This window comes from Polistes dominula, unplaced genomic scaffold (genome assembly GCF_049000335.1).
Source record: "Polistes dominula isolate Pdom_NZ unplaced genomic scaffold, Pdom_raw_medaka contig_21, whole genome shotgun sequence".
Classification (NCBI taxonomy): Eukaryota; Metazoa; Arthropoda; class Insecta; order Hymenoptera; family Vespidae; genus Polistes; species Polistes dominula.
In genome coordinates, this window is record NW_028301061.1 from 334,772 (window position 1) to 356,051 (window position 21,280).

General features: G+C 34.5%; 1 protein-coding gene and 1 long non-coding RNA gene across 8 annotated transcripts in view; one reads left to right on the forward strand and one right to left on the reverse strand.

Annotated features, from left to right (window-relative positions):
• LOC107070363 (uncharacterized) overlaps positions 1–21,163 on the reverse strand; it is a 37,245-nt gene extending 16,082 nt beyond the window's left edge. The window contains exons 1-4 of one of the 3 annotated variants that reach the window (XM_089176087.1): positions 21,078–21,163; positions 5,078–5,133; positions 2,240–2,525; positions 692–938 (exon numbers count right to left, since the gene is read on the reverse strand). In XM_089176087.1, the coding sequence (XP_089032213.1) occupies positions 692–938; positions 2,240–2,516 (524 nt within the window). In that variant the 5' untranslated portion in view covers positions 2,517–2,525; positions 5,078–5,133; positions 21,078–21,163. Of the gene's footprint in view, positions 1–439; positions 527–691; positions 939–2,239; positions 2,830–5,077; positions 5,134–21,077 lie in introns of those variants that run through there. The other 2 variants (XM_015328478.2, XM_015328479.2) reach the window with 2 other exon arrangements.
• LOC107070366 (uncharacterized) lies at positions 3,617–5,631 on the forward strand. 5 transcript variants are annotated; one of them, XR_016177797.1, is made up of 5 exons: positions 3,617–4,118; positions 4,193–4,286; positions 4,355–4,478; positions 4,604–5,168; positions 5,271–5,631. It is a non-coding gene; the product is annotated as an uncharacterized LOC107070366 (long non-coding RNA). The 5 variants fall into 5 exon arrangements; XR_016177794.1 differs by having other exon boundaries at positions 3,617–4,286; XR_016177796.1 differs by having other exon boundaries at positions 4,193–4,478.
• Positions 21,164–21,280: the final 117 nt, after the last annotated feature.

Consider the following 21,280-nt stretch of genomic DNA (forward strand, 5'->3'; position numbering starts at 1 on the left):
TATGGTAGATAGCGATAAGGTAGAAGAACATTTATAGCAACCAACCAACGACACAAGTCATCAATATCCTATAACCAGTTATAGTAATCCAGTTGGTAAAAGAGAATGTAACTATTACAATCGAGGTCAAGGGTCTCCGGTGTAACATTAGAGCCCAGAAATTGAATACCATAATCAATCGATACTACTGCATACTGTAGTATAAGATCCAACAAAATTCAAATAGACGACTGCACAAATACAGGAACTCCGATCATATTTGAAGTCTTCCATTTGAATGGTTACGTTCATTGTCAGTATCAAGGACGTAAACGTCTGGAAGATCGGAGTATTCTACACGTTTCAGAACACGTGGACAAAGTTTACACACTGGACAATAATATAAAAAAAAAAAAAAAATATATATAAAAAAAAGGAAAGAATCGTTCGAGATATTTACTGCTTGAAGGACCTTCTAGGCTTCGCTGGTGTTACCAATTTATAGCTTCGAGATGATAATCCGATGGAAGTAATTGAACTTCGTTTACTGGAAATGCAACAGATTCCCAACTCCTATCGTTATTTATCATTTTTGTTTTTTTATACAGGATACACAAATAAAAAACCAAAAAAAAAAAAGACAATTGTCCATCAGGATTACGTAGAAAATCTTATATTAATTAATTTGGGCTTGGGTTTGGTGGTCGTTTACCTTTCACGATCACAAGAATCTGTAAGTAATTCGCTGGCACTCCTGCTTCTTGCTTCTTCTGCTCTCCCAGCAGGATGTCTGAGAGTGACCTCTTCTCTTGGAATTCGCACCAATTCTGAACCATCTCGTTCAACATTTCCACCGGTTCCAGGTGATGAAACTAATCGCACGTCTGCAGCACCTCGACTTTTTCTTCGGAATATTTTTCTTAAGCCTCTCAATGGATGAAAACGACGTTTTTTTGGTTCTGCAAAAATTGACAAACGTGACAATGATCTTATCCTTTTGACGTTTACTTGATTTTTATCTAACGATTTCTAATCTACTCTTATCGATGACGTTTTTCTCACAACTATTAATAAATATTATTTTTTTGTGTTTAATTATTAAAGTTATTTATTTTTTAATGGATCAATAAATGCATAGACGAAAATTGAATATTATTTAACATTTGTCGAAATATTTCATGGAAAAAAAATTCTACACAACAAGCCATGGATGCAATTGAACATATATATATATATAAAAAATAATCAAAAGAAATCTTACCAATAAATTCATGAAACTCAATGAAACTGTGCATCTTATTTTCCATGGTTAATGTTAATTGTTAAACTGTGTATAAAGGATAAAACTACTTGCACCTCTGACTGTGACTTAAACCTTATTATAAAACCGTCTCATAACATTGGGTACGGCATCGATAAGATTAGAAAACGTTTGATAACCCTATCGGTTCGATATTTATCTATCGCTTATGCGAAAAATCTTTTAATACCCTTTATGTATCCGTATGCGTGTTGAATATCGTATTCACCACGTGTATGCATTTATTCAATTAATGAAACCTTCCCTCCCGAGAACTCGTTCATTTTATCATAGGTCTGGTCTATGTTTTAGAAGATTTTGCTTTTCTAAGGAAAGGGTCAATGGACTTGGCTATAATATAATCGTATGATAGAAATGATAAAATAGGAAGAAACTCAGGTATATAGATCTGAAACGATTCAGGCATGACATTGTTTTTCACGGTTGACCAATGACAAAATCACTCGAGCATTGCTGCTTTAATGGCAGAGGCTGACTTTTGCGAATAATGCTAGAAACTAAAACTTATTTCTTCTTGAGTTCTTACAATCCTTTTTTTTTTTTGTACGTTTTAAATGATAAAACTTCAATTTCAAGCCCTGGAAGAGTACTCATGTTCTATACATCTTACATTTAAAACACGTGTACATGTGTGTTTATGTACTGTCAGTCAGTCAGTGCTGAGAGAAATTAGCCGAACGCGTGGATGCGTTTTAGCAGAAAATTATATCCCATGGCGTTAACTTGGATTGAAATTCTCTTTGAACCGAAGGAGAGTGAGAGAAGAAAAAGAGAAAGAGAAAAGGATAGAGAAATCGTGAAAGTGGGTCATGGCCAAATCCGTGGATAAGAATAGTCGAATAATAGTCGAATGTAATTCTCAAACAATCGACTTGATGATCAAATCTATACATTTTTACAATCAGACACTGTACAACAAACAATAAAATACGAACAAACCTTTGGGTAAAGGGTCGACACTACTGTTCGAAGAAAAATCCCCAATGCCAAGTCCACGGCCTTGTTGTTGTTGTTGTTGTTGTTGCTGTTGTTGTTGCTGATGATGATGATAGTGATGATAATGATGATGATTTTGAGGAGGAGGAGAAGCCTCTCTGACGCAACCCATTAAACTTAAAGCGCCACTAACACTTCCACCACTACTTCCTCCTCCACCTCCTCCTCCTCCACTATTACTTCCACCTCCCCCTGTCCCACTATTACTTGCAGTTGACATTCTGCCACTCTGAAACATTCCGAAGAACCAAACGGCTACGTAAGATTCTCGTACACGTTGATACCAATTCGTTATGAACGAATTGTCCCGTGCTTTCCAACTCTTCCATCCATCCATCTTTGATCGATTTTTAATAATAATTCAAATTTATTTCAATCGATTATTTATTCAATCATTTATTTATATTAATCTGTAATAGATCGTTCGAAGTGTAGGTACTCGATGATTTCAATTCAAACTGCGTAAAACATTTCACGGATGAAGAAAAACGTCGTTACTTCCGGTGTTATCGATCTGGACCAACCACTCGACCTTGACCGACCCTTACATCCTCCCTCCCTCCCGCACTCTTATCCGATGCAGTTGAATTTTTCAATGAATTTTAATTCGCAACAAAATAATACAGTGAACATTTTTGAGGGTTAGTTGCAATTAATACAAATTGAATGAGAAGTTATTATATATATGTATATATATATATAGGACCCCGTTGAAGTTTATTCAATAAAAACTTTGCTCTCGTTGATGCGGTAGTGTCAAGATTCAAGGTCGCTCGTTTAATTGGAGGAAGTAATTCATTGGTTACGGAAGGAGCGTATGAAAAAAGGTGTAGAAAAATGTCATCGTAATGTTAATAACACTTTGAAGTAATTAATGCACTAGCACAAATGCACTGACACGAAACACAAACGTCACATCATTTTTTTCTAAGATGTTAATAACTTTCTCTCTCTCTCTTTCTCTCTCTCCCTTTTTTCTTATTTTTGTGTGTGTGTATGTAAAGATGCACGATGAACTCGAGATAAAAGAGAAAGACTCGTCGACGATGAGAAGACAGGAACGTGCTGATCGTTGCGGAAGCAGCTGAACGTATTCCCTCCCTCTCTCTTACTATCTCCAATGTAGATATATATATGTATGTATGTAGGTATATACAGATACTGTAAATGCAAGAGCAAGAGAGAAACGGGATATGACGGAGTAGGAGAAAGATAGAGGAGGTATCAATGAGTGAGAAAGAAATGGGGAATAAGTGAGAGAGAAAGAGGGGGAGAGTACATATGTATACATAGATTACTGTATATATATTACATAAGTAAATAAATCGACGATCCATTTGATCAATAATTAATATTACAATTTTCAATAATTTATATTGAAATAAATTGTAATATTTTGTTAGCAACAGCTTGGGTGGGAACCTTTACGTAATATTTTATTGAAATTTTTTAATATAAATTTTCTGAATAAAAAAATTATTGAAAGAGGGGGTGAAAGAGAGAGAGAGAGAGAGTATGCCCCTCCCTTTCGTATTCTGGCTTCAGCAATAGGTCAGGAGAGATGGTGGTTACTATGGTAACTGTAGTTGAGAAGGGTGCAGCAGCAGCAGCAGCAGCAGCAGCAGCAGCATCGTGCATCGATTGCAACCCCTCGGATAGTATTGCTTCAAAGCGACCCTGACCTTCGCACAGCTGACTACGCTACTCTATATATATATGTGGTTACTCTCCTCGGATCGTAGGAGGGGATTTATGTACTCTCTTCTTATATACCACGCCGAACAGAATTGTCTAACTCTGATTGATAACACATAATGCTATTGTATTTCACTACTTGCAATTTTTGTTTCTACAGTTAATTTGTTTATTGATTTGATGTTTAAATACACGTTCCAGGAATAACAGAAAAGCTGATTATTGATTTGCTCAAAATCAACTGGAAATGCATATAGAAAGTGTCGTAGTTTAATTAACTCGATGAATTCCTTAAGTAAGTATTTACACGTTAGATTGAGTTAACAACACGGTTGGCAAGTGTTGGATGATTCAACTGTGTAGGAGAGAATTCTGGGATGAGTCAGGGGAACCCGTTATTGCATTCCTTTCCAGAACGGGCAAAATTATGCGACCTTGAAATGTGACTGTCTTCGTTCGCAAGATGACACTGGTCTAACAATGCAATGTACGTTGTTTAAATGTCTCACAAGACATTCCCCTTTACTTTATCTCTGTTTTTATTCTTACTTTGAAGATCGAACGATAATAATTGAAGCTAACAACTTTCTGAATAAATTATTTGAATATCAGGTAAAGAAATAGGACCAAAAAAAGAAAAAGAAAAAGAAAAAGAAAAAATGTAAGTAAAAACTAGATCGACTAGTTTGATCGAGGCTGAGGCTAACTACATCGATAGGATCTCATTGCATTGATGACCTTGTCGTGGCTTTCACGATTACTTGCCCACCCAGAATTAATGCCTAGGGTCTTTCGATTAAAACGTAACGTTCTATCCATCTTGGCTTTTAATGCTGTGTTGGTTGATGAGATTGGATAGAGTCAACGTAAATAGAATGATTTAGCATCGTTAAGGACAAATTCCAGAATTGCTAATGCACAAATTATCTCGTTAAATTATTACCAAGACTTAATGAGAAATTATTCGACTAATTTACTTGATCTAAGTGCAACATTGCGGAAGACATTTTTGTCTAATAATTGGATGGATAAAAAAAGTTGGAAAGATTCGAACACATTCGAATACATCGATGTCAATCAGCTTACCTTGAAGATAGGTCAAAGAATGTTAATCCTGATGCATGATCGATATCTTCTTTGATCTGAAACAAAAAAAGTCATCAGAATCAGTTACAAGGTAAATCAACTGTTATATAATCAAGTGTAAAGGGTTTTATCTTGTAATCCTATTTTTAATAATTATTATTACAAGGTAACTACAAGGAGTGTTTATATTTAGTAACAACAGGAAATACGAACAGGAACGAAAGGATCGTGAATTAGAGGATCTATTCACATAGATCAAGAATGAGCCCTGACACCACTGACAATTTTAAGTTTCTATTTATAAAGAGTGAACGAACGAACGAACGAACGAACGAACGAACGAACGAACGCGATGGCAGCAACAACCATCGTCTTTCGACTCTCTTCAAAAACCAGAACCTCGAAGATCTTATTTCCAACAAAAAAAAAGACAAGAAAAGAAAAGAAAATAAAACAAAACCACCAAAAAATACTTTCGTTTGGTTTCTTCAAATAGAAAAAAAAATAGGTTCGACAAGTCTGTATGAGAAGGATTTTTTCTTTTTTTTTTTTTTTCAAAGAAAAATCCGTCCGAAAAAATAAAAAAAAAGGGACCGAAGGAAATCCTGAAAAATTCCGGAAGTGAATCTTTTCTCCCTTTAAGTTTGACGAACTAAAAAAAAAGAAAGAAGAAGAAGAAGAAGAAGAAGACCTTATTTCTATTCGTCTTGAGCTCGGGTTTATTTAAGAAATGTCTGAGCTGGAACGAGCACCACCCTGAATATATTTATACACGACGACGGTGATAAAAGGGAGGTGGTGGTGGTGGTGGGTAGTGCTAGTGGAAAATGGTTGTTGGCTGGCGTGCATATCGTTCAAAAGTAAAAGAGTCTTTGATCAGTGTCAAAGACGTTACGAACAAACACAAAAAAAAAAAATGTAAAAAAAGAATAAAAGATACCTAATCAAATATTTTCTCTCTTTTTGCCATCTCATTTTTTTTACAAAGATATTTTTCTTTTTATCATGCAAATATTTCATTTTCAATTTTTATCTATAAAAAAAAAGCACCAAAAAAAATACTGCATTATTTTTTAAAGATAATAAAATGACAAGTACAGAGTTGTAAATTCAATTGTCAGGAGAATAAATTAATTGATTTTGAAAAATCAAATGAGTACTTTTGACCGTGTGTACTTCGTAGTTCCGCATAGCACGAGTTTCAATGACTAGTGTTTTGTCTCCAACATTATAAAAGGAAATACACTCAATTATAAAAGAAAGAGAGAGAGAGAGAGAGAGAGAGAGAGAGAGAGAGGGGAAGATCTTAATTAGACGAAAGGTTAAAATAAAACTAAGCCGAAGAAAACGCTTAAAAGGTATGAATTCCTTTTTGTTATACCTTTTTTTTTTTTTTATCACGAACAGTAATAATGAGTGAAAGAGAGAATGAGATAAAGATAGGAGTATGAAATGGAAACGAGGATTGGGATAGGGGTTGGTTGTACGATAGGGTGGGAATGGGGGGAGGAGGAAGCAATTGCTGAAGCTTTTCCGTGGCATTCGTGATTATTCGCTGGGAAAAGAGACAAAAGAAAAAGCAATACAGTAAGAAGACTAGGTGTAGATGTGTGTGTGTGTTCCACCACTCTCTTTCCGTTTCCTTTTTCTCCTTCTACTATTTTTTTTTTCTATTTTTTTTTACTGTCACTATCAACCATAGTCTCTTTCTGTTTTTCTCTCCCTAGACTATACTCATTCCATTTCTCTTTTTTCTCGAGTCTTTCAACGCGACGCCGGCTGGCATTTTCTAGTGGCAAAGAAATGGAAAAAGTTAAAAGTCCAGATTACTGTGTAGGCGTATCTTTCTTTCTCTCTCTCTCTCTCTCTTACTTGCTGCAGGTATTTACTAAGTGTACGTTTAACGAGGACGCTATTGTCCAAAGATTCCTTTTGTCAGATCCGTTTCTTCGTGATTTTATCGGGAGAACAAGAAAGACAAAAATATAATATAAAAATGAGGAAACAATTTTACATAAGATAATAACAATAATATAAAAAACTAGGGGTGCCCCGCTACGCGTTGCTGTGGCTCACAATCAGTCCGATATACACGTCTCTTTAAGTCAACGAATTACCTTATACCGCCATCTGTTAGAATGATATAAACTATCCTATCTTTCAGGTTGGATAAAACTGCATACAGTGTGCAAAATTTGATTAAAATTGGTTCAGTAATTCAAAAATCCATTGCGGACAAACAACGTGACACTGTCAAAAGTGTTGATTTTTCATTTTATAATTGGACATATAATATATTCTATCGAGTTTTTAATTGGACGAGAAACGTTCTTACTTGAACGATATACACACTCAATTTTCTCTTATCTAACTTAGTGTTTCGCCCTTTTACCCTTAGCCCTTCGTCAACTCTCGAGGGCTCGTCGTGCACGACGACAACGACAACGACAACGACGACGAGAGTCCTATCCAAAATGGTCTCTCTCTCCTTCGATCTTCCTAAATACGATTTTTTTCTCTCTCTCTTTCTCTTTCTCTTTCTTTGAACACACCAGTGTACTCTCGTATGAGTCATTCTCTTCTCGTTCACGCCTTACTCACACGCTTCGACGAAACTTCGGTTACAATTACACCACTTAATTAATCCTGGAACACTAATTGGATCTCCGAAAAAAAAAAAGGAAAGAATAAAGAAAAATCTAAATGAAAGAGAAAGCGTGTCATCACCCTAAACAACAAAACTAATCAAATAATATCTTTATTATTTTATATATGTAATAACTATTAGTATTGTTACTTTAATTACACCTTCATTGTACATTTGATGTATTTTGTAATGTTACAAATATTAATTTATACATGATTTATTAAATTTCAAACAATTTCAACGTAATCCCTAATAATCTCTGACATGTAAAAGCGAGTATAAACTAAGTTAGTTCTGCTCAATAAGGAACTCGTTAATTTCCGAAGGACTTGAAGAAACAATGCTCCCTCTCTCCCTCTCTCCCTCTGTCTTTCTTTTTCTTTTTCTCTCTCTTTGAGCACGGCAAATTGACCAATGCGTTCTCTTATTTTCTAATCAGACGAACGGTATCAATTACGGCACTTCTCTCTTGCTACTACTTCGTTTAATTTATTATCTACCCTTCCCTCCTTCTCCTTACGAGCTACAGAGATAAACTTCTCAACTAATGAAATGAAATGAGAAACTTATGTGAGTCATTGTTATTGTTTCGTCATTTTTTAAAATGCTTACGAAATACTTCGTTTTATTTCTTATTTAATTCTCTTTTATTATTACTTAATTTTATTTTAATTCATTTTTTTTTGGTTTTTGTTTTTGTTTTGCTTTGTTGACCAAATTAACAGCAACTCATCAATCGTATTCTACATTTCATCATTGACGTAACAAAAAAAGAAACAGCTGCGTGAATTCTGATGAAAGAGAAAGAATGATAAGAGAAACGAAAGTTGGGATGCACGGTGTGTGTGTGTGTGTGCAATCCAGAAAATTTTCTGACGATTCAACCTCGACTGAGACGATGACTCATTGATATGAAACCTCCATACAAATACATGTGACTAATTTCTATCTCGAATTATCCTTCGTACTGATCGTTAGCCTAGTTTGTTTATTTTTATTATTTTTTTTTTTTTTTAATTTAATTTTAACAAAATATTAACTCTTCTTTTTAACAAATTTTCCATTCCTTTTTCCTCTCGTCTCATTGTAACGTAAAAATCGAAATGTCTAGGAGAGGAGGACTTGTACGAGCTTATAGAAGAGCTTTGTTAAGAAGAAAAAATGAAATAAAAAGGGGGGTTGGAAAGAAGACACGTTCGAGCCGATACTTGGGCTCGATAAGTCACGCGTTGCGAAAAAAGAAACAAAAAGAGGTGAGAGAGAGAGAGAAGAGTCGCACGTTTTTCTTTCCTTACGTGTTGCATTAAAAACTGGTGTATGCATCTATCCATCTAGTAGTACTTTCTGACCTTTTCATCAGGTCAATGACATCCTCCAGCAGTTTCATCCCACTCAGAAACTCCTACAAAGACGACTTCAACACTTTCAACAGAATTTAAAAACTACCTTAATAACTCTCTTATACTATCAAATAGTTTTCTCTCTCTCTCTCTTTCTTTCTAATCGGAAAACCCATCTCTAACTGTTAATCGTGGTTAAAGCTGTTTGACTTTGATGATTAAATAAAACGGGTGTTAATCAATGAACCATCGTCTTGATATTGTTGCACGTTGCATACATAACTAACTCGTACACCCCCTATTATATTTATTTTATTTCTAATTTTTCTTACAAAATTGTCTTTTATAATGTATGGATACATCATTTCTGTGTGATATTATTAATTGTATGTACATGGGGTATAGAAAAGATAGGAAATGAAAAAGTGAGGAAGCTAGACGATTATTCCGTAATAACGATATAATTGCAAGTTCAAGTGCACGGAGACTGTTAAAAGCGTTGGCGTAAGACGTCGTCGTCGTCGTCGTCGTAGTTCTGTCAAGTGTCTCATTACTTCTCGAAAAAGAAAGAAAGAAAGAAAGAAAGAAAGAAAGAAAGAAAAATGAACTTATATTGTCTGAAGATAACTCACTCGATCTTCCTGACCTCCGGTTTGATTAATTACCTCGCGAATCTTACCACATGGACTTTGACACGAATAATTATAATCGTAATAATAATAATTATAATAATAATTATAATAATAATAATAATAAGCCTGGAACACGCGTTAATTAATTTCTACTGGGACTTTAATGCTAGGCACAATTCTTTCAAATTTCACGCCACTGTATTAGCCGTAGAGTTCAAGGAGGCGTGTTAAATATGATTCAGAGTACGAAGTAGAATGTCGAGAAAATTAGAATTTTATTTTTTGCCTAACCACCTCTATATATATATATATATAAGTGTGTGTGTACAAGCGTTCGTTCATGTTTCTCGTTTGTTTTTCAAACAGGAAATATAAACGTCTCGTATTTTTTAATCTACATTTTTTTTCTTTTTCTTCTTCTTCTATGTTTAATTCGTATAAAACTTACGCTTGGAAAAATTCTATATATTTTCAAGTAATCAAAATACAAGCTACGTATCTGTTAATATCATTGGAATAATTAAACAATCTCGATGTCAAATTGAAGTCTTAAAATGAAACGTCAAAACACATGTATTTTATCATAAATAGGGGTGGGTGCGCCCCGCCACGCATTGCTGTGGCTCACAATCAGCAACGAATTACCTTATACCGTCAGCTATTAAAATTATATAAACTATCCTATCTTTCAAGTTGAATGAAACTGCACACATTGTGCAAAAATTTGATTAAAATCGGTTCAGTAGTTTAGGAGTCCATTGCGGACGAACAACGTGACACGTAATTTATATTTATTAAGATAAGATGTAAGTAGAGTGTATTAGAATGATTAAATAATTGTTAATTAATCGAAAGGAATGTGTATTGTTGTTTAAAAACACCGAGTATATGATCGGAGTACCGTCTTCCTCGAAATTCTCCTTCAAACTGGCCCGTTATCCTCTGTCAAAATTCTTTTATTCAATGTTGTTTATATGACTTTTCGAATGTCGCGCATGTGTATAACGTGAATAATATTCGTAATACATCAAAATTAAGATTATAACGTTGTAATTTTTGCTTTTTTATCATTCTAACGTAATTTTTGTATCACTCCTGTACAATGATGACTTCGAGGGTAAAATTTACTTGTAATCTTTTATAATCTCGTTCAATTGCAGTTTTATCTCACACTCTCGTTTTTTTCTATCTTTTTTTACTTCTACGTTGATGAAATTTATTCATAACTATCGAATGAACATATGATGATTTTAATTCGAAATGAATAAATGTATTTACATAAAAAGACGTATCTAACGAGGTCGGTTTATCAATGAAGTATATAAAACACGGAATTAAAATGAAACTCTCGCGTTGTTACACCTGCTGCTATTCCGACGTATATACGTTCCGCGCGTGTGTGTGCGTGCGTGTATGTCCTACTCTATAAAATCGTAACACAGAACACACAAGGAGAATTACTTTAGAAATGGCGAACCGGTCTGACGAGCACGAACCTTGCTCGGTTGGAAGATACGTCGATCGTCTCAAACCGTTACGCGTGGCTATGACCGTCCAGAAAACCGGTAAGACATAATCAAAAAGAACTGAGAAAAATATAGAAAGACCGGTACCAAAGCTAACTCCTTCTCTTTTTATTTTTTATTTTTATTCAAGTCGTTCGTTGCCAGAAGCCTCGCCTTTCGCAAACTAACAAACTAACAAATAACACAAGCACACATGCTTCCAAATTTCTTTCTACCTTTGTTTAAAACAAACACACATTTAATTAGAAAATTATACGAAGTTAGGAGGAAAATGTTGAGAGAGAGAGAGAAAGAGAGAGAGATAACACGATTTGTCCCAATCGACTAACTAAATTCGACGTTACTTCCGGTCAATTCGATGCGTTCAATTTTGTCATTAATTGCCATAAACGCCTCTCTCCTGGTACCCACTACTCTGCAATCCTAATTGGCATATTAATTGCCTTCTGGTCAGGCGTAGTCCAGTAGTAACTCTCTTAAACGACCCATCATCGTCACACCTGTATTCACCAATATACACACGTAAACAAGTTTTCAACCATCTGAATATGTTAGAGTATTAATTTATTATCTAGAAGAAAATTCTTGTGTCATGTTTGTAATATTCGTATTATTCATTAAAATGTCGTTCACAATGTTTCATCGACAAAAATTATTCGGAAGCAAAGTTTTGTGCAAATTTTCGAAATATAAAAGACTGAGAATGATATTTCTCTTTTTTTCTTTCTTTCTTTCTTTCTTCCTTTCTTTCTTTTTCATCGTGTACATTCATAATGTACCATCTTTGAAAACATGAGATTTAAGAAGAAGTAGAAGAAGAAGAGTCTCTTTTAAAGGGGCACTGTAGCCTTCAAATATTTAAGTTGTGTCTCGTACAGAAGAAGGAGTAGAGGACATCGTCCGAGATTCAAGTCTCATGGTTCCTCCCCAACCACCTCATCCTCCTCTTCATCTTCTTCTTCTTCTTCTTTCTTCCATCAGCTTCACCAACAACACGAGTAGCAAGCTATTTCGGGAGTACTTGATTCTCAAAGGAAACAGAGAGAGAGAGATAAAGATAGTATATCTTGTCTGGTTCATTCTCATTCAATTGTTTATTTTAGATTATTTCTTGAATTTATTATAAATCAAACAACCAATTATTTAAAAGTGACACTAATCTTTTATTAAATTAGCAATCAATTATAATTTACGATTAAAAGATTAGACTAACCCAAATACGTCTCTCTCTCTCTCTCTCTCTCTCTCTCTCTCTGTTAAAACATCCTAGTTGATAGATAATAGAAACAAATAAACAATCTGACATAGTTTTAGTTACAGCGATCCAGGATTCAAAAAGATCATTGCTGTGGTCCATTAGTAGACTGTAAAGATTGCAAGAAGAAGGTGGGAAAAGGAGAAAGGGATACACAAGGTATAGGAAAAGGATAAAAAGAGAAAGAGATGGACTCTTAACGGAATCATTGAGAGAAAGAGAGAGAGAGAGAGAGAAAGAGAGAAGAGGTGGAAAGTATTCCTCGAGGCGTATGAGAGTCGATCTCAGGGCGGATTCCCACCAAAGGATCGGTCACGACTTAGGGTCGCCATAAACGCAGTCCGCGGAGCACTACCGACGATTGGATAATGCGAGTTTTGCTATATATCCAACTAACTCTCTTCTCCCTATTCAGAATTTACTCTGATCATTACCGCGTTCTTCTTCTAAAACGGTAACCCTTCTTCAGTTCTCTCTCTCTCTCTCTCTCTCTTAATACAGAATATAGATCAAAAGTTCATAGATAGGCTAGAAGTGAAACAAAAAGGTTGTGAAATAACTGCAATACTTTTAGAAGACTATGGAGGGTAGAGGCACGCATGCATTCACACACATACCCAGATAGGAAGGTTTACGAATTGGGTGAGAGTTTTAGGTATATGCAAAGATAACAAAAAAAAAAAAAAAATACTTGAAACGTGTTACCAGTTGTTAAACAAAAATAATTATACATTTATCAGAAAACCGGATATTAAAGTACGAATCCCAAAAGACCAATTATCTTATTCCTCGTTCGAGTCTCTCCTCGATCATCCGATCAATTGAACATGCAAGAGAATGCTTGTTGATTTTTTTATGTAACCATGGGTGATTAGGAAGGTAGGGAAAGAAGGGAGGGAGGGAGGGTAGTTGGCGATTAGAGACCGGAAAAGTCTACTACCTGGCGACTTGAACGTTCGTGCCGGAAGTAACGTGGATGGTGGTGGGTTGTTGCTCCAAAGCAAGGCTAAAACTTCGTCAGAGAAAGAGAGAGAGAGAGAGAGAAGGATAGAGAGAGAAATTACGTATTGATCGTGAACTGAAACTCATGTTCGTGCGTTGGACTTGCGAAATGCGAGGTCATCGTTCTTTCCAATTAACTACAATTTCATCTGATAAAGAAAAAAGCTTCAGAAAATTTTGCTTATAGAATATTTGTAATTTACAACGTCCACATCCACGTGTACGAACGCACGCACGCACGCAAGCACGCAAGCACGCGGCGAACAACTTTACAATCCTAAAAAGCAAAAATAAATTGGAGATAAAATAATAGATAAATAATATAAAGCTGTAAGAAGAATATAATCTAAACGGGGGAAAAAAGCCAACAAGTAGAAGAGAAAATACAGAAAAGAGGAGGAAGAAGACAATGCAATACTGCGTGGTGGAATGCAAGATGAGGGAAGAAAATAAAATGGAAGAAAACAAAACAAAACAAAACAAAACAAAACAAAGAAATGGAAAAAGAAAAAAGGCATATATTGTGAACTCGTATCTTATAGTGAAATGACTGGACCACTTCCCGGACACAACCGAGCCTTCGCGTTTCCCTTTCACACTTCCCTTCCCCCTATACAACTTCCCTTTTGCAAATGCACAAGAGCAGTTGAGTTCAGTTCCACCCACACAGTTCCATCCTGTCGTCTGCATAGAGTTCGACTAAAAGTGAGCTGCTTCCCCTCTTTTCGTCGATGTTTACCGACCATACCACGTGTGCATTTTCATGCCCACGTGGATTCTTCTTAGAGGACTACTCTCCCTGTAGCTCCAAAAGGGAAAAGGGTTGAACGGTAATGGAGGGAGACCAAGAAGGGTAAAACAATCCGGATTAATGCTACCTTTCTTCCTTTCTTTCATTCTTTAACTTCGACTCGATTGGTTTGAACCCTTTTAGCAAAATTTCAAATAACATTAATACCAAAGTAATTATTCGCGAATCATGATGGGAAATGTAATAAATAAGTAAATAAATAACATTTAATAGAAGATACGAGCGAGGGTTGATTTGATCAGGGGGAGTGGTTAATGTAATAAAATGTATCGAGTGTTAATCGCGTTATCCTTGGTGTTAGGATACCCCTGGAGAGTCTCCGAAGAATGGGAAGGGATCGTGTTCCTGCTGGTCGAAGGAAGGGCTGCTCGAAGGAAGGGCCGGTCAGGTTCGTCGGACCTTCTCTCTCTTGCGTAATACGGCCCTGAGCCGTAGTCTTACAACGGTAATGGAAGCCTCGGCCAGGCTTCCTCCTACGGCCCGACAAAACCCGTTTCTTCTTACAGTTTAACGATCATGGACGCGCGTCAGAATTTATGCGACGCAACCCAACGAAGGATGAAAAAGAACTGTGCTCTCTGGAGAAGACCCACTTTTTTTTTTAAACTACTCTTCCGACCATTCCAAAACAGATTGCTATGTTTATAAACCTGGCTACTACTTTTTTTTTTCTATTCTGAGATGGGATCAAACTAAAAGTTGAATTATTGAAAATCTTTGGCTAACACCTGATTGCAACAAAGTTGGTTGTTGTTTCAACGTGAAAATACTTTTACAAAAGGTTCGAAGTTCTCGTTCGTACGATCGCGCATATTTATGAAAATCGATATCCTACATGAGAGATCGAATTCGTGGCAAACCACGACGACCGCACGACGATTCGCGATTGGTGCTCCGTTTCGCGAGACTACACACACCTGGCGGATTTGGAAAACAACCGAGTTTACCTTTCGATCAATACGATCTAGAAATCCTCCGGGAACGATATAATCTTTCATTTTGAAATACGATGCATCATCGGACCTTTTTCAAATTCCCTAACGTGTCTCTTCTTTTAAATATTACCAATATATTATCTTGACGAACAAAATGACGATTATTTTTTGTCCCTAAGTTTCATTAGTTACGGTCTACCTATGTTGCTGATGATACGTGGGAAACAAAATATGTGATCCTTTCAAAAAGAGGATGTGGGCGGTGTCGGATTCCGATATTCTGACGTACTACTCTAAGCGAAATCCTGCACGTACGTGTATAAAAAAAAATTAAAAAAAAAACATATTTCCCTATAAAATCAAAACTTCCTGAATGATTGTCTTCCTGTGCTAGCATTTAATTATTGATAAAAATCAAATGGAAAATACGTTTGAGATGATAAATGAATGAATGAGGTAGGTAAATTGAAAATGGTTGGGAAACACTGTTAACATAGTAAATGCAAAAGGAACCACTAGCGGACTTGATCGTGTCTTATTTACAAGGAGATCGAGATGCACATCGGAGAGAGAGAGAGAGAGAGAGACTTTGGCACGAATACGATGTGCACTGGCCTGCTCGGCCACGCTCTGCTTGTCCCTACGAACGCAGCTCATTACCATGTTCATTCCTTAACCCTTCTCCCCGATTACCACCACCTCTTCCTTCTCTCCTATTTTATCTTCTATCCCTTCACTTTTCTATCCTCTTTCTTCTGTTCTCTCTTTTTCTTACTCTAATACACTATCTGTGTTCGTCTATCTATTTATTTATCCATCTATTTAAACCAATCATTTATCTACCTATCTATCTATTTCTCTTAACAACACGGTCTAACTATCGGACTCTATTCTCCTCTTCATTTTACGCTCTCCGAACGCGTCTTCTATTTTCTAGAACAGAAAATCCGATACGAGCAAAATTATCCGACATTGAGAGATAGAGGATGGATGAATTCTTCTCATTCTTTTGCGGAAAGTTCAGCGAACGAGTTTAGCCAAGTATTTAACATTGTTAACAGTAATCTTATCTTAGTATATATATAAATTACGTGTCACGTAGTTTGTCCGCAATGGACTCCTAAATTAGTGAACCGATTTGAATAAAATTTTACACACTATGTGCAGTTTGATCCAACTTGAAAGATAGGATAGTTTATATCTCACTTTATAATCGCAATATTATTATATATACTAGGGACGCACCCCTAGTATAAAATAAAAAAATCAATTACATACAAGTTGTGTTAATCCTACGGGTCTTATATTTTCTAGATACAGCATTGAAGAAACGATCTTTATGGGAGTCGTGTATCAAGCCTAATTAGGTAACATAAAAGGACGCCGAACGTCTATCCTACCTGCTGCTGCTGCTGCTACTACTACTCTCTCGCATCTAACTTTTGCTAAAGATTTTCCCGTTTGTTTTTAACGAAATAACGAAAATTAAATTAGGCAAGTGTAACTTGAAAGAAAAAAAAAAAAAGAGAAAAAGTTATGTGTATACTTTCTAAAATAACAAAAAATAAAAATAAAAATAACAAAATACATTCGTATAAATAAAAAGTCAATGGCGACGTTAATTAACTCGTTAACTGACGACGATAACACGATGATGAGTCTCTTTTTTTTCTTTCTTTCTCTCTCTTTCTTCTCAATTAAGAAAATACGTACACTTAAATATATTTATCTCTGTTCTCTTATCTTTCCGACCTATTTGCTCTCCTTCGAGAGGGAAATCACAAGTCACGGTGAAAATCACAGTAATTGCTTAGACGAGAATTTGGGTTAGCCTACTCTCTTCTTGTGGAGGACACCTCTTTTAATCAAATCATTTCAAAATAAGACTATAACTAAAAAACATTGAAATTTCAAACGACAAAAGAAAATCTCAATTGCATTACGATAAGTTATTTCTTTAAATTGTTACTATTTAATTAAAATCATAGACAAAAAATTGTTGTTATTGTGAATAATAAAAATAATTAAAGTTAACGAAAAAAAGAAAAAAAGAAAAAACAAAAACCATCAAATCAGCAAAATTGAAATTTACATTGAATCTAATCGTTCTCCGTTTTCACTGACGGAAGATAAATCAACACAGTTATGGTGGTTCTCTTCTGAGAAACTTGTAGACGGTGAAATCTCATCTTACGTCACATGTTCTCCTTGCATGCATCTCTCTAAAGCCGTCCTACGATCGTCATTCTCAAACTTGAACGAAATAAAAAGAGAGAAAAAGAGAGAAAAAGAGAGAAATGGAGAGAGAATGGAAAGTACAAGATCGATTTTGGTCTTCTAGTGGTTGGTTTGGTTCACGCAGCTTCCGATAAATCCGATGAACGTCGAGAATATGATGATGTCGAGCTTATTCACGAGAATGCATACATGCATGCACATACATACGCATATATATATACATATATGTATAGAGAAATAGGATTATGTATCGACAGCTATGTCCTCGTTTCACGTTCATATTTACTTTCCATTCTAACTAAAGTTTCCTTTTTTGAATTGTTCATAATGAACGAGAGACATTTTGAAACAAAGTATTATTATTTCTATTTATAATAGAAAATATATGGATAATTTTAGTTCTACTACTATTATATATGCGCGTTATTCATTAAGTTTTGTTTTTTTTTTATCAACAAAAATAAACTATCAATAATATAATAATTCATTTAAAAACACAAATTTATGTTTGCAGTTATTTTAAAGGCGATCAATTCAAATGCATCTCTTCCTGGTTCTCAACCATCGTAATGGATTACAAAACAAAGCGAATAATACACTAACGAAGTGTTATAACAATTAAAAGTGTATGAAATAATTACTAATTCGTCTATGTAACTTTCACTTCTTCTTCTTCTTCTTCTTCTTCTTATTATTATTATTATTGAATCAATTTTATTTGAATAGTAGAATCACGCGCATATAATAGTCGAGTTTACATGTTGGTTCTTTTTACGAGAAGAAAATAACGACGAGAAAATAATTCTCAACAAATGTCTGCTAGATCATTATATAGATCGTTATATAGATTATTATCGATCTTCGCACGCACAAATTAATTCCCTTTCTTTTTTTTATATCATATAATATAATATAATATAATATATATATCAAAATAGTTTTATTATCATAATCTTTTAACTGAAGAAAGTAAACTGTAATAAACGTGCAAGTAATTCTTCAATCTATAAACCTAAATCATATGAAAAAAAGAAAAACATTAAAAGAAATAAACGTAATTAAGAAGCCTAATTCACTAAAGATACAATAATATCTCGATGATATTATGTTCTAAGATAAAAAAAACGATAACGAAATTGACCGACTTTTGTACATCGAACAGTCTTCTCTGAACGCTGCTTACAAAACCCGACAACCATAATCCAAAGACCTTTCCGTTTCTCGATTCAATTTACACCTCTCATATTATATCTATTTAATCAGCTGTTCTAACAAATATCAAACTAACAATAGACTAAATGTTGTATCGATTTAAATCAATAACTAAAATTATTACTTACAAACGAAGAAACAGAAAAGAGATCGATTGTATAATCATCTATAGATCTATAGAGATCAATGCAATTCCTTCTTTTATTTAAACAGCTGATAATAATAGCAAATACTTGTAAAAATAATCGACTAAATTTCAAATAAAATAATCGAGTTAGGAAAATAGATAAGAAGAGATCGATTGTGTAAAATTGATCTATAGATCTATAGTCCCTGACACTTCTCTCTCTCTCTCTCTCTTTCTGTGTGTGTGTTTCTGTTTGGTGTGGCGCCTGTGGGCCGCGCCTAAACCGGGTCGCCCGATTATAACTCTTCTCTCTTCGTTTCCTGTCTGTCTAATGCAACCGACGTTGCTTACTATAAACGTTAAATATATCTATCTATAGAAATACATACACATGAGAAAGAGAGAGAGAGAGAGAGAGAGAAATGAATTTCAACAAATTCGAGGTTAATTACATAATTCATTGTTCTCAGGTAACGAATGTAAACCTTCGACGCTTCCGTTTAACTCATTTTTGTTATTTTACTTCAAATTACAGTCGAATTTTGTCAACTATTTTCTATCAAAATATCATCATTAAAATTCTACACGTGTGATAATGAACAAATGAAGAAACTGGAATTGAATAAGGCTAATTTAACTCGTAGGTCGATTTAATAACGCTTATTTTATCGAGGTTTGATAGTATTGCTTGCTGGTGTTGCTCCTGGTTGGTATGGTTGTTCCTCTTTCTTGCTTGCTTACTTGCTTACTTGCTTGCGTAATCAAAACGGAATGTATTCGAAGAAAATAACGATACATAATTACGTTTACGACGATTATTGACCGCGCTCTCCTAACTCGTAAAAGCCCAAAGCCTGTCTTTAAATCTACGGATGCCTCCTATGCCTCCTCCTCCTCCTCGGTGATCATCATCCTCGTCCTTCTTAGAAGCAACACACTTTTCCTTTCATGTATGGATTGATTATGGCTTTGGCTTTTTTTACGAGTACAACGTGCTATCTTTCTCTCTCAAGGCTAAACAACAAAATATTGTAATATTATATTTTTCTAATGAACATCTATAATAGAAATTGTGAAATACAATTGTTAATTCAATTGAATTAGTAAACAAAAATGTAAGTAACGTTATCACAAAACTTAACAGGTGTTACAAATCTTTAATTAAAACTACGATAAATAGATGTTATCTATCTATCAACAGTTAAACACAATAAATTCCATTTTTCGATACAATATTTTGATGTTATATTATTATTATTATTTTTATTATTATTACTTGTTCCCTTGAAACACAAGATAAAAAAAAAAAAGAGAATGCATAGATCTCGATGTAACGTGGGTGTCTAAAGGTGACACGAGTCACCACACATACCTGCAACTTTTTCTATTTTAACTAATGTTCCTTTAAATAATCTTTAAATGTTGAGATCAACTTTGTTTTTTTTGTAGATAAGACAAATTCTCTCTTTCTGTTTCTGCATTAAGTATTTCCATTTTGGAAAGTAGAATCTAATCGTGCATACTCGTTTGAATTCCTTGAAGAATTTGGTGAGAAGGGTGAGGAATGTCGACCACATAAAGAAAGAGTGTGAGAGTGAGAGAGAGAAAGAAGACACAGCTGGGTGGTCGAGAACTCTACAAGTGGGCGAGAACCTAGAAAAGGGACACAAATATAATTCATCTAATGTATCGACATTTTTTTGTCTTTTCTTTTTTTTTTTTTTTTGTGGAAAGCATTTAAACTATATATGCAAATTGAAATTCCAAAAGAAATAGGTGAGGCCATTTGTATTTTAAAATAGCCATATCACCGAAGGATAAATAAATACCTAAGGATGTATTCCCATAATCTCTGTTTCTCTCTCTCTCTCTTTTTCTCTTCTCCCTTTTTTACCGATAAATAAACAGGCGCTCGTTCCATGCACATCGATCACTGCAAATAACATAATATGATCCAAAATAACTTTGTTTTAAATTCACATTGAAAATGACGTAGAAAAATTCAAAGAAAAATATACGAAATGATGATGACGATGATGATGTTAATGATAATATTAATAATAATAATTATAATAATAATTATCATAAGAATAAGAATAATAATAAAAGATATTTATCTTGGATCGTTCGGTCGTTACGAAGTCGATGCCATGTTTTTTTCTGAGCCAACAACAGGTGGCTCCGAATCGATTGATGTTGAAATAAGAAAAAATAAGAATGAAAAAGAAAAGTAAAGAAAGAAATAAAAATAACATATTTCAATTGAAAATCTTACATTTGTTTGTTGTTTCTCGAATAATATGTTGCTCCAATACGTTGTTGTTACCCGTAAACAAAAATCTTTAGAAAATTATTGCACAATTGAAATTAACACACTTTTTAACTTTAAATTATTTTTCTTTACATCGATATACAAGCACTAAGTCACAATGATCACATTATATAAATCACTATAATAACAATGTTTAAATACACGTA